General features: G+C 44.2%; 1 protein-coding gene across 2 annotated transcripts in view; it reads right to left on the bottom strand.

The window, feature by feature from the left end:
• Positions 1-366: 366 nt before the first annotated feature.
• RAB40C (RAB40C, member RAS oncogene family) overlaps positions 367-14,191 on the bottom strand; it is a 60,523-nt gene continuing 46,698 nt past the window's right edge. For both annotated transcript variants that reach the window (XM_034783359.1, XM_034783360.1), the window contains exons 5-7: positions 4,520-4,597; positions 3,502-3,724; positions 367-1,558 (exon numbers count right to left, since the gene is read on the bottom strand). In XM_034783359.1, coding sequence (XP_034639250.1) covers positions 1,278-1,558; positions 3,502-3,724; positions 4,520-4,597 — 582 coding nt within the window. In that variant the 3' untranslated portion in view covers positions 367-1,277. The remainder of the gene's footprint in view (positions 1,559-3,501; positions 3,725-4,519; positions 4,598-14,191) is intronic.

The following is a 14,191-nucleotide window of genomic DNA, read 5'->3' as shown; positions in this document are numbered from 1 at the left end:
CCCAGAAGAGTGGGAGGGATAAATAGCAGTACTGGGGAGGATGGGGGAAGGAACAGTGACCCCAGAAGGGTAGCTTGTGATCAAGCTGTGTGTTTCTCTTCACTGCAGGCCCAGCAGAAGTGTTTTACTTGTATGCCTGCAGCTCCTCAAGGCCAGCACTGATCAACAACCCTCACATGAGAAGATGTTGCCTGTCATGGGAAAATAAACCTGGTACCAGCTGACCTTTGGGTCTCTAATATTTGGTCTGACAGAACCTTTGTCTTCAGGCTCCTGCAGGCCATGGCAGCCTCACAGCTGCAACTCTATTTGGGTTTTGGTTTAAGTGAGTACAATCAGCCTCTGCACCCCCCCACCCCCCCGCCATTACATTTAAATCCTAGCCCCCTCCTAGGCCCTCACCCTTGTTACCAGGAATGTTCAGAAAAGGAAGGATCCAGAATGTAGCATACAAATCGCTCTCTCCTTTCGCATAGATAGTATTTAAAACAAACCAACGCAGAGCAATCCTGTTTGTACAATCCCCCAAAGTGTTTGTAGATATTCACCTTAAAATTCCCCTCTCCCTTCCTCCCCCTTAGCTGGTGCACTGCAAACAGAGGTCCCATGCTTCTATTTACATGGCTGCATAAAATTTTCCCTGACTGCTTCTTTAAAAGTAAAAAAAAAAAAAAAAAAAAGTTAAAAAAAAAAGAAGTGTGATCTCGCTATATAATTTTTATATAAATAAGTGAAAGGCAAGCAGGACTGCTTCCTTCAGATTCCCAATTGGCCAACTCTTGCCTCTTTTTTGTCAATGGCAGGTTAAAGTCCAGGTAGAATTTGCCATCATCTTATGTCCCGTTTATTCTTACGGGTCCACTGTTCTCTATCGAACCAGCAATGCATCTGGGAGTTCAAGAGTTACAGTTGCAGCACAGATTCTCCCTTGACCACCCCCTAAGCCTCTTGATCTTCCGCTAAATCCCCTCCTCTGCCAAGACTGGACGAGCTTGTCCCTCCCCCATGCCAGCAGCTGCTGAGTTTTCCACCCAGACTGAGGAAAATCCCAAAGCATTCCTGAAGGTTCACTTGGCACAGTCCCCTTTACCAGCGATGTGGGATCCAGTCGATATGATGGTCTGAACGTTAAGCTGAACTCGTTTTCCAAAGCTATGCATGTCATCAAAAAAGTGACCCAGGAACGTTCAAAAGGATCCTATTGAAAAGGGCTACGTGTGCAAACATCTGTACATCAGTGGGTGGGTGTGTTTGGAGCTCACAGCGTTACAGTCTTGCTAAGAGATCTTGCAGTTGTTGCGTGAGCAGTTCTGTGGGGGACTCTGCGGCGGGCGGATTGATTTGGATCTCTTCAAGCTGTTACCTTTGCTGCTGCTCCCGCCCCCACTGCTAGCCAAGGAGTATGACCGGCCGTGCATCATCACCGCGTTCATTCCATTGGCCATGGAGAAGGATTTCAAGTGGCTCTTGATGGTGACAGGCAGTGGCAGCTTGTCAATGAGGTGGACCGGTGTGCAGGAGACTATTGCACGGCAGCAGAGGTCCTGTAAGCTGAACACTGTCGGGAGAGAAAGAATCAAGCACGGTCAGAGGGCAAGTGACACCCAGGTGGTGCCTCCAGGGAGAGAGCTTTCCCTGCTGCACATCTCGCCTGGACTGTACATCACCCATTTCTTAGGGAGGGAGAAATTAGTGGTGGCAATACGGTGCCTTAGAGACTGCGGATCTGATGGTGAAAACAAGGAACTAGGAGACAGGACTCCCAAGTTCTCTGAGCTCTGCTTCCAAACCTCAGTTTAACCATCAGCACAATAATCAATCCTTCCCGCCCCCCCACCCATACAGTGCTGCAAGGCCTCATTTAGTCAGTATTTGCAAATTGTTTGGCAGTTGAGTTGCACAGCCCCCTTCTTCCCACTCCAAGATACAAAGAGCAGACGTGGTCTGGAGGAAGGCAACAGCCTTGCTGGGGCGAGGCAGAGCACATTCCTGTTTGGGACCTGTTCAATCTGTACAAGCCCAGGGGCAGGCTCTTCTGAACTCTGACCCTAGAGCAAGACTCAGCCTCTCCGAGAAAGCCCTTATTTCCATGAATTCAGTGTAAAAAGCATGTGACACTGTTTTGTGAATGCCCCAGCTCGTGCGGGATTTCCTTACAGCTGGCCACACGGGGGCACACTCCTATCTTCAGTCTGCCCAAGGACTGAGCCTGCAAAGCCATGAAGCAGTGCTATGCATAGGGAACAAGAAGCTTGTGAAGATTGTAGACCCTATCCATGGAAGGCGTTCAGGATAGATTTGCAGCGCACAGAAGACTTCAGCTTTAAATTCTCACCGTTGTTTTGCAGGGCAACAGAGCGACTAGACTGGCTCGATCTTTAAATCAAGCCATCTGTGTATGCTGGCTCTCAATGCAGGGAAAGCTTTCACCGCAGAGCAAGGTATCTCCCTGCAGAAACTGCAGCAGCATTGCCTTCTGCCTCCAGCAAGATTTGCGTTTGAATCCCCGCTAGTATCTCACTGACACTCCATATGCATCAAACAGCAGTGTGCCAGCAGGCCCAGCTACAGGGACCTTGACCATTGCCTTGGCAGAGAAGGACTCTCTCATCCCTTCTGGCTGACGCACCAGCGCTTCAGTAATGGCTAGTCAGTGCCCAGGACAGAGGGGAGAGTGTCTAAGATAATGGGATCTGGCTCACACTTGGATACCTAGGTTCATTCACCACCCCCCACATCTGCAGGAGAAAATGTGCCACCATAAAAGGGGAAGAGACTATTTCTTCCTCCCCAGGGCACTGCGTACCAACAATCCCTGCCACCTCCACTGCAGCTACCCCCCCCACATCTGGAAGAGGGTGGAACGAGCCTCACCTGGAGTAGAGCCAGCAGCCAAGTGCCACTTCTTCCCCAGCCTATCAAAGGACTGAGCTCACACACACACAACCTTGCACCACAGGCCAACTAAGATGCCTCTTCTTTTAAGCTCACCACACTGACTATATATATGGAGCAAAGGGGCCTGTAGCACTGGAAATTCAGGAGTGGATTACTCAAGCCTTCTCTGGCTTGAACTGGTACTAGTGGGCTGCCACGTCAGACAAAGCGAGTTCAGCTAGTGAATTACCACAGGTCGGAGTGGTCACACAGGTGTGCTAGAATACAGCAGCAGCATGGCCCAGTGGTTAGAGCAGGGGACTGAGTCCAGTCTCCTGGGTTCTATTCCCAGCTCTGATAGCAACTGATTCTGTGACTGGAGGCACACTACTTACCTTCTGTGCCTCAGTTTCTCTGTGTGAAGCAGGGATACTTTTTACCGAGCTCACAGAGGTGGGTGGGGACTGAGGCACTTTGTGTTTGTGAAGTGCTTGGAGGTCCCCAGATGGTTATTAAATACTGCCTCTTCCGAGCAGGAAGGCAAACGCCCACCCCTTCAATGTGGGCAGTTTCTTCTGCCCACAGAGCACCTCATCAGCACAGCAAGAGCAGGTCTCCACTCACCTCTGTTAGGTCTCCAGATCTTCTCCATGCCATGCCTCATTAGCACGATGCGAGACAGCTCCGTAAAGGACTCGGTCACATTGAAGTTGCACAGTGGGCTGACCTCGAAGAATGTCATGCAGTTCTTCTCAGCGTAGGAACGGGCCTGCTCCGTGGGCACCTGTCGCTTGAAGGCTAGGTGAAGCCTGTTTCCAACCAAAATCCGGGGGACACCTGGAGCATGCTTTAAAAGAACATGGTTCATCTTTAGAAAAGAGCATCAAACTCACTGACACACCAGTGAACACAGACTATACCTAGTGGGCTGCTTAGCTTACAGTATCAAAGGGCACATGAGGAAACGAAACTGCCTCTGCTGGGACTGGCCACTGTGATATAAACGCTGGTGTCTAAGCAGGGACTCCTCATACAGATTATTCCATTTCAGACCTTTCCTCTCATGATTTTACAGGGCATTGCCCAGAATTCCTTGGTTAACAGGCCCACAACTCAGCTGTATGGATATCCTGCTCCCCATTGCCTGCACAGTTTTAGCCTGGAATTCAACTCTGGATTACCTATGCCAACACCAGAATCCCTCCCATTAGTGTAGGTACCATCTTTACTGAAGCACTTCAGCTGTGCGGCTGCAGCGTTTTCAGCGTAGACAAGCCCACAGATATTCTGGTTGCCTTTCCTGGACCTGAAGAAGAGCTTTGTGAAGCTCGAAAGCTTGTCCCTTCCACCAACAGAAGTTGGTCCAATAAAAGATCCTATTACCTCACCTACCTTGTCTCTTTTGATTATATTTGTAATCTCTGCTTTCCAGCAAGTGCCATCTGTGGGGCTTAGTAAAATCAGAGGTGTCAGCATCAACAGGCTATTCAGCATCCAAGGAGACCTGCCACTTTCACAGAACGGTGATATTTCTGTGCTGGCACCAGAAGCTGCAGCGTTTATATTACTGTAGTCACACCAGGCCCTGTTGTGATAGATGCTGTATGAACACATCCTAAACAAGCTGCAGTGTCACACTTACCTCGTCTATTTCCTTTATCCAGCGGTCTATCCCATCGAAGGACCAGCGGTTAGTGATGTCATACACCAAGAGAATTCCCTGCATGGAAACGAATGTGAGCCTGGTGAATTTCATGCTATGCAAACTGAAAGTGAGATGCAGCTGGAAAGACCCGCTCCCCTGAATTTTTCAACTGAAAGAAACTGACACTCAGCACGAGACGCTAAAGACTGTTTACCTTGGTCCTCTGAGTTTAAAGTATGGGGATACTGTAAACTGCCCTGGGGAAGACAGCCAATTCTATTTTGACTTCCGACAGCAGTCTTTATTATGACTGAGGACATATGAGCAAGGATGAACACAGTGGACTGACACACCAGCCCAGGAGGCATGTTTACAAGACTAGCAGTTTGGGGAATAGGGGGAAGGAGTTGCCCAGTAGCATGTTCAAATGGAATATCTGAAACAGAAACCGAGTAATTTTTACACAGAACAACTTCACTTGAAGATATGTTGGCAACAAAGCTGATAAAGTTAAACCAGTACAGCACATCTAGCACACTGCCTGCACTTATTTTGCCAAGAATGGGTTTCACTCTTTGTCCAGCCTTTCTTTCAGTGGAGAAAACTTTACATTTGAGTGAATTCACCAATCAGGAAAGTGAAGGACTAGACTAAATAAGACATGGTACTGTGGAAGCTCCCAAACAACTGCCACTTGTGCATTGTGTGCAGGACAGATCACTATTCTGGCTGCATCCACATGGGACAAATCAGGCATCGGGATATTCCCTAGGTTACTCTTTCGGCTTTTATGAATGGGCTCCCTGTCTTGATCTTTTGGTTGCTGATGGCACCTAACTACAATGATGATGAGGGCATTATAAACGCCTGTGACAGACAGGCATGGCTTTGCAAGACTTTGCTGTACTAGAGAGCATTAAATAAGTCATATACAAGTTCAGAGAATGCTTTTTATACAGTGCTAGTGTCTTAGCTTTGAGCCTGGGGCTGGTGCGTATACTACCTTCTCTAGAGAAGTTTTACAGCTCAGTTTCATTTTTGATAGTTCACCATAAAGCTTCATCAGTCCTGCAGTCAGAGCAGAGCAACCTTCATTTAATGGACCTTTGGTTTTCCAACAGGAAGACAATTTTTAAGCTCATGCCTTGTCCCTGAGGCTGCGACAAAAGAAAGCAAATAAGGTGGTAGATATAAATGTGACTGCGCGTGATGGGAGAGAAGGTGACTTTGTTGACAATCCCTTTGGATATTTACACTGAGTAACCTCTAGCTATTTTTGAAGATTCAAAGGACCAGGCCACACATCTGGGCTGAAGGAGTTCACTTTGCAAGACATCCTGTTTATGTTTAGGTTGCGATAAGGCCATCTTAGTGGTGGGAGACAGCAATTGTGAAAAGAAGCCAGCTGTGGAAGATATATCATCAAAAGGTAAAAGCATTAGAGTCAAAACAGAGAATATAAAGCTTACGAAGAAGACTAAAGATGGCCCAGAGGGAAGAATCTCAGGTTAACTGCAGGCAGTGTTGCATTTAAAAGCATCCCAGTCACCAACAGCTGATGAGAACACACATCCTAAAGAAATCTGTCCCTTCTTTCAAAAATAAAAATAAAAGCGTGAACTATTTCATTCGAGGAAAGGGCAGAATTACTGTTCTCATGTTCTGCAACAGCCTGCTGCTTGCAATGGGTTGGCTAGGTAGGTAGCTACACAATGCTGCTTTTAGCTCCAGGTAGTCCATTGAAGTTACAACGATCACCATCAAAAAGCTACCAGTTGCTAACAGTTACCGCCTAGTAGCTAAAATATCACATTTCCTGCCCTTTACCTTCATCTGGAAGCAATAATGGTTGCTGTGTGGTATCTGTTGGGCAAATCTTGCCTTTTTAATGGCAGCTACTATATAATGAGGCCATAGCGATTCGGTGGAACATATTAGAGAAAACCCGGATTAGTGTGTCTTACTGAATCTGTCCAGTTCCAGGCTTTCCTGTACTCCCAGCACCAAGCGATGTGTCTGACCCTACAAGCACACATTTTACCACCTCTGGTTTCAAAGCATTTACCAGAAAGTGAGTAGACATGTAAATGATGCAGAAATTCTTCTTAAAGGGCAGCTAATGCCTGGTGCTAGTGCTTTCAAACCTTTCTACTTTATTTGTTCTCTCTCTCTCTTCCCTTTCTCACCAAGGGTATTTGAATGAAAACAGGAAGTTCAAGGTAATCTGCTCCTACAGCTCCACTGCTACTGTTATTGTAACTGGGTTGCATAGGAAGAGTCACAATGGAAGATAGTGATTGGAACTAGAGTAGGAACAGATGAACCAACATTGTTATGACACAGAGGCTCAGCTGGAAATAACTACATCATAAGGAAAAAAAACCCCAGCACTGATACAAATGGTCAGAGGCCAATGTAAGTACAAAACAAACAGGTCCAGGCTACAAAATTCAGGTCTTGCAGCAGGCATAGTGTAGCCAGGCTTCTAAGCAAATGCAGCTGATGTCCCCAAAGGACAGTCAGGTCTGGGGTTGGAGTTAAGGGTGTGCCCCAAATCAAAACTTGCCCTTTAGTGAGAAAAGAGTCTTGCCGCACCCTCCACCCTGGATCTGTAAGCAGTACAGTGAAGTTTTGAAGACTGCACTGACATTTCAGTGTACCAACTGGTAGAAGTCAACTGACCTACAGGATATTCCAACAGACCAGGGGAGTTACTGGTGCTACTGCACAAAATCAGTGCTTCATTCAGTTAGAAGCACAGGATTTACTGTACTAGATCAGACCGCTACTCCACCTAGTCTTCCAGTATCCTTGTTCTATGTCCAATACTTTAAACAAAATCCCATAATGCACCAGGTCAATTGTACAAAGCTGTATAGGGAGGGGGTGGGATTTTCCTTCCTGTTCTCCCAGGGCAGGAGCAGAGCATGTGGTTTGGATTACACTGGAGCAGTGGTTCCCAAACTTTAACAACCTGTGAACCCTTTTCACTAAAATGTCAAGTCTCACGAACCCCCTCCTAAAAACTAATATTTCCAGCGATTTTATCTTTACCTGAGTATAAATTATAAAAGCAGTGATCTTGGAAACATAAATTTTGTTTTTATCAGATGTTTATTACACACTAATATTAATTATTATCATTACAATATTTTTATTATATTATGAAAATGGCAACACTCTTTCAAGATCTCACTTTCGTAGCTTGTATCACTTTGAATAAGCCTGTTATAAGACAAGACTTATGTTTCATCAAGGAGTATCAGATGTGAAACAGCAGGAAGGTATTTAAGAAGCCAACTCAAAGAGTTCTTCCTACACAAGCATTCAGGTCTTGAGCAGTCCAGGCAAACAATGCACGTTACAACAAAGCTTAAACTTGTTCTTCATAATAATTTTAAAAACAATACTAGCTGCCTATTTAATTTTAAAAACAGCAAAAAATATTCACCTCCCTTTCCATTTCTTATAAGGAGTCTTGAAGTTTAAATCTTCTCAGTAAAAAGAACAGGAATACTTGTGGCACCATGAAAGCTTATGCTCAAATAAATTTGTTAGTCTCTAAGGTGCCACAAGTACTCCTGTTCTTTTTGCAGTTACAGACTAACACATCTGCTACTCTGAAATCTCCTCGGTGTGATAGAGATGCTTGCTTTGATCTGCTTAGCTCTTGGAAGTCCAGGGGCTCCGGGCTGCTGGCCCCGTGCTGCCCGGGGTCCCTAGGGACAGCTCTGTCCACCATTAGGGAATTTTTTCCCGAGAACCCCCTGTAACATTTCACGAACCCCCAGCATTTTAAAAACCCCTCTTTGGGAACCACTGCACTGGAGTAATGCCTGCTGGAGCATTCTAGCTATGTCAGTATTTGTACCATGTACCACTGTTATGGTCTAGTTTAGTCAAAATTTGACAGCCATTTTATAAAGCAGTTGCAATATTTACCTCCCTTCTGTAGTTGTGGATAGCACAAGGAAAACATATGCTGAGTGCAGCAGAACATGTGTTTTCACAATGGGCTTCCCTTTAAAAAGGTTTCCTTGCTTATGAAGAGAGTTTCGGGGGTGGGGTGGAGGAAGGGCTAAGGCCTGGCCAGTTTTTACTATATTCTTCAATGCCTCTCAAAGCAACTCTAAATTCCCCTTTCTATACAGTTCAATAGCCCTGATCCATAGCATCTTCTGTTGTCTACAAAGCCTGCCCACTCCTCTTCATTAGTTTCCACTAATGGGGAATTTCTGTTGCCTGCAGAAAGGTGAACATCTATCCAAGGCCCAGTGTGCCAAAGCATAAGGCCATGAGAAAGTTGTTAAAAATCAACACCATCTGCATTATTTACAATCACCTGAGTAGGAAAAAGTTAACATTTTAAAAATTTAAGGTTTTGCCTAAAGCACCTGATTGATAATTATTTTTACAGTCATAAATAGCAGGCAGTGAGATCGAGAAAATGTATGTATGTAGGGGGAGAGGGAGGAGGGGGCAGAAAAGAAAAATTTTCTTCAACAATTTTGCAAAGTTCCTATCAAGTAAGGATTAAAAAAAAAAAAAGAAAAAAAAATCACTCCAGTTCTGTGGCCTTCTATGGAGTCAACCACTAAAACAGAGAAGATAAAAATTAAGGTGCTCCCAAAGTAAACATACAGGGTTTGGGGTTTTCCATGATTTCTTCATAAATAAAGGCAGCCAAAAGAGAAAACAACTTTTCCTTTATGAAGCAGAAAGTGGGATTTCTTTTTAAAAAAAGATTAAACTGCAAACCAATTAGATAGAAGACATTATGCAGCTGTCTTGTTTACTTGTGGACAAAATTCCCTTAGCCAGTAGAAACGTCATGAGGTCTAATTTGTCAAGAGAGTCTTTCTGCCAGACATATGCTGTAGGATAGCATATTTAAGCACTCTAAGGAGATCTTGGACGGCAGCTCCAAAGAGGAATATTGTGCATCAATGCAATACATCACCAGGAAGATTGTGCCAAACTATCAGTAGCTGAGTGAAAGATCAAGGCTATATACTTGCTTTGACTTCAAGAAAGAAGTAAGTATTCCTCCACTGTCAACACAGGTACTTTATATTATAATTCCATGCACACGTGGACTGGAGTTTAGATTGCCAAGTGTGAAACACACAGAGAAATCAAGAAATACCAAAGTTAAGGCTGTCTGTGACCCTTCACTCTGCCACCATTCCCCAGTATGTGCATAAGGATAGAATAAGCACACTCTTTTTTTCTGCACAGGATGCATGTTACTGTCTGCACGAGGCACTTTTTTTTTTTTTTAAATCCTATCTTTTGTTCTGCCTGACGCCTGACACCCTACAGACCATGCAATGAGTTTGGCAGGTGTGCTTTTGAAACTAGCTTAATTTATTACACAACCCTGTTTCACTCACTGTTCATTTGGAACAAAAAATAGTGAGAGTCATATTATTAGGCACACACATGCAAATGGGACCTGGGATAGAGCTGCACAGGCAATCCTAACTTAGACATTGCTTCACTGAATGCCTCCCTTTTCCAACTTATAACCGCACTAAATAATGTTCTGTATGGAATTTCTTAGGTTACTTTAAATAACAGAAGAATGCCATAGTGTGCAACTATTTGCTAATCAGAAGTAGTAGTCTAGTCTGTCACTCTAGGTACTTGTATGGTTCTCATCATCGTACACTTCACCAAAGAAAGGGTCTGTAACCTAATAGTGCTCCTCAGAGGTAAAAGATTGTTATTAACCCCATTTTGCAGATGAGCAAATTGAGGCACAGGGAGATTAAGTGACTTGTCCAAGGTCACACAGGAAGTGGTGGGAACTGAACCCTGATTTCCTCACTGCCAAGGCAGTACATTAGCCAATGGGTCATCCTTCTTACCTATCCTGCACAATCCATTCACTCACCTTCATTTCAGATGGAAGGAGGCTGATGCATTCCTAAGCCTGCCTCGTTCCACATTTTCTGATGCATTTTGAAAATGAAGTTCTGCTCGGCTTTTTGGCATGCGTACGTATCACCAATACAACACAAAGAATGAATGTGTGCTTGTCTCTCTCCCTCTCTATTAAGTGGAAGTGTCCATGTCATATATATGTGCACACACATGCAATGAAAAAGGAATGGTCATTTGTTATTGTATAATAAAGCAGTGTGCTTACACATTTATTTTTAAAACATTTTAACTGTGCTGAAGTTAAAGCTGATTTTCACTCGACCACCAAAAGGTATTTCTGCATAACCAAGAGGAGGCAGCAGGAAAGTGCTGTAATGGCAGGGGAATCAGAGTCCCAGGGAGAGCTGCTGCTACTTCATTAGCTAGAGATGACTAGATTGGGCCTACTGAAGAGTGAGGATCTATGAAGTCTTGACAGGGTGTTTGTTCTGGCTACCAGTGCAATGCATGTTATTTCTGCTATGGTGTTTTGAGTATTTAATGAGTGAGCAAATTGTGGCTTGAAAAACAAGCTTTTGAGATTCTTCAAGAGAGAAAAATACAAGAGAAAAAATCCTCTGAACTGGAGGACTGAAGGCATTTACTGCAACCAGAGCAGTTACTGCAACCAGAGCAGTTACATTTTGTTCTTTGCCCCCTCCTCTCACCTTGGCTTGAGTTGAGTGATTGACACAACCCATATATCTGCTGGGATCTAACCAGCTGTAAGGCAGAGCACAGCCAGCATCTGAGAAACAGCAAAAGGTGCCAAAAATTCCAGTATCCCACCAAATACTGTTAAACCATCAACTGGGTAAACAGGCCACTGATCAGAAATGTTGTTACTAGGCAGAGCTCAGCAATATTTTTATTGTGTTATGGCTGCAGCTTGGAGACTCCGATCCAGGCTGCCCATGGAATAATCTTAGAATGCATATTAAAAATGAACTGCAGACAGCTGTCTGGAACAATTTCTGTAGCACATTCTTTGAACCTCTGTGTATTACAGCCAATGTGAAGGATGGCTGGTCGAGTCTCCACAGTGTCTGTGGAAACAAGTTTAGTTATTGGCATCCACAAGGGTGCTGAAAAGAATGGCTCCTCCCCAGACTAGAAACTATCCAATATTTGAAAGAGCCACATGATTGCTGCAATGTTATTTACTCCCTACTACTCTGATAACAAGCTTAGGAACACTAGTTGTGAGCGTCAGACTAGAATGATTTACAATAGAAAAGGGCAAAAGACTAGAAGACAAAATGGCATATAGATTTCTGCACCATCTTAAACACAGTTAAATATGCTATGTGTACTGTATGCAACACTGCAACAGTTAATTAAACAACATTAACAATTACTTTGTATTAAGTCATCCCCCTGAATGTCGGACATTATTTTTAATACAAACGCATGCAAATAAAACAACTTCAAAACCAAGATTTGCATTTCTAAAGGACTGGTGATTTCCTAACAGGATGCAATTTCTGCTCATTAGTGTAAGCGGAATCTGATCTTCACAGGCATCAGAGGGTCCCAAGTGAGAGCGTCACACAAGATGTGCCATGAACAAGAAGCCAGTTTAGAGTGCCAACTCCCTGGTTACAGAAGGGAGGGGAAGACTGGCGCTCTACTGATTGTTATTAGATCTCAGCTGATCAGAATTCTGAAAATTCAGCTAATGAAGCTGGTTTGTTCATGCTTCGTGCCCAGTTATGTGCCTCAAAAGTTACTGCTGTCAAAATGCTTCCCAGGTCACTCTGATCTGGCAGACTAGGTTGTATTTGCACTACTGTCAGAGATGTGAAAGTGTAGAATGATAGCAGGCCCTTGCTCAAGTTGTTTGCTTTAAGCCCCGAGAAATGCTATGACACGCACTAGGTTGCAAACAAATTTAAAAATCAAACAGTAATCAGCTGGCCCCTATGCAATCTCCTACAATTACAACTGCAATGTGGACACTGCCCCATATCCTACAATTATTCAAATATGGTGAAGCCATGGCGGTGCTTGCTAACTGCACCATGGCAGGCTTAACATGGATCAGTTCAGATGCAGTCAGATGCCTTAAGGTATGCTACTGCTGGCTATTTCTCTTCTGGGCAAAGTCTATTTTCTTTAGTATGTGGTCTACTCTAGCAGATGGAGTAGAGGACAAGGTATCCAGATCCCTAGATTCTGTTCTTGACTTTCTGATATTTTGCTGGTCACCTTGATCCAGTCACAGTTCCCCTGCCTCAATTTACCCGTCTATAAGATGGAAATAAATGTCCACCTTGTTGGCGGTAGAAACAAGGTTGTTTGAGGCTTGACTGATGTTTATGTAGAAAAATGCTTTGAGATCCTTGAATAAGAGGTGCTACTGAAGAACAAACCAGAAATTCCAGAACTGATACCTTGGTTACGAACAAAAAGTCAGATTAACCAGGCAGAGTGAGAGTGCCTAATTCACACACTTAACACTTTAATATCAGGAGCATTTTAGCCTAGGTACAAATGCCAACTAGCAAGAGCCCTAATAGTGACAGTTACAGGTCTACTGAGGGTTTTTGCTAGCTGCTCACACTTCTGGCTAGAATACAACCTTGGAGGATTTTGAACATCTATGTACAGTCCAAACTCACTAGCCCCAAGATGTTAAATCAGTATGGTGGGTTTAAGTAGCTGAGGGACTGTCTATACTTACAGCTAAATTGGCACTGCTGCGATCGATGCAGCGGTGTTGATTTAGCAGGTCTGGTGAAGACCCACTAAGTCGGTGGAAGAGCATCTCCTGTTGACACAGCATGGTGTAGACACCGCTGTAAGCTGATCTAAGTAACATCGACTTCAGTTATGTAACTTACATAGCATAACTTAGGTTGACTTACAACTTAGTGTAGATCAGCCTTTAGTTACATGAGTGGCAGATGAAGTTGTAAAAAGGCATGAGAAAAAAGGAGAAATAGAAACTGGAATAGCTAGCTGTCAAGCGTGAAGACCCTCATCACCCTCCCATTTCAATCAGAAAGAGCATGCAAGGGCAGGGTGGGGAAAAAGCAAGCAAGCCCCAGAAGGCAGCGATCAGTTTGCTTTTCCAGACATCCTAGCCTGTCTGTTAGGAGCACTCTTCTGACATGAAAGCAACTGAGTTAGCCATCAACACCACTTCTTCCCTATTTATTTTCTCTGCCTGAATTCCTGAAGCCTGAGCTGCACTGACAGCATCTGCCGAGAAGCTGCTCACACAGGTTTCAGTGACGCTTCCCCATTCTTCCCTGCCTCAAGAATTTAAATTCATGTAGTGAGAGCAGAGGCTAGGAACATTGAGGTACTACAGAATAGCTTCCATGAAGACCTTTCTGCAGTAGATGCAGAAATTCAAGCTGGAGAGAGGTCAGAAAGATTAGAGCGCTGTACCCTCAGTGGACAATTATTCCAAGTGATGAGCTATTTGGCACAGTTATGACAGGAATGGCAGCCCCTACTACACAGATGCACAGCCCCAGGCTGTGATTTACAGGTGTTGGATCTTCCCCATCCCAAATATGGGGAGGGGCAATAGGGGGCTGTTCAAGTTAGGACACCAACTTAATCACACATTCCATCTGAACAGTTTGCAACTATTATTTGTACCATCCAAGGTCACTATTAACAGAAAAGATTAGAGACAAAAGTATTTCCAGTTAGGTTATTGTGTGTGTATTTGACAGGGTTTTGGGTAAAGTTTACAAGAGTACCTAAATCTCCCTGAGTTTCACAGTGCTC

This window comes from Trachemys scripta, chromosome 10 (assembly GCF_013100865.1).
Source record: "Trachemys scripta elegans isolate TJP31775 chromosome 10, CAS_Tse_1.0, whole genome shotgun sequence".
Lineage (NCBI taxonomy): Eukaryota > Metazoa > Chordata > Testudines > Emydidae > Trachemys > Trachemys scripta.
This window is presented reverse-complemented; position numbering and strand designations above follow the sequence as displayed.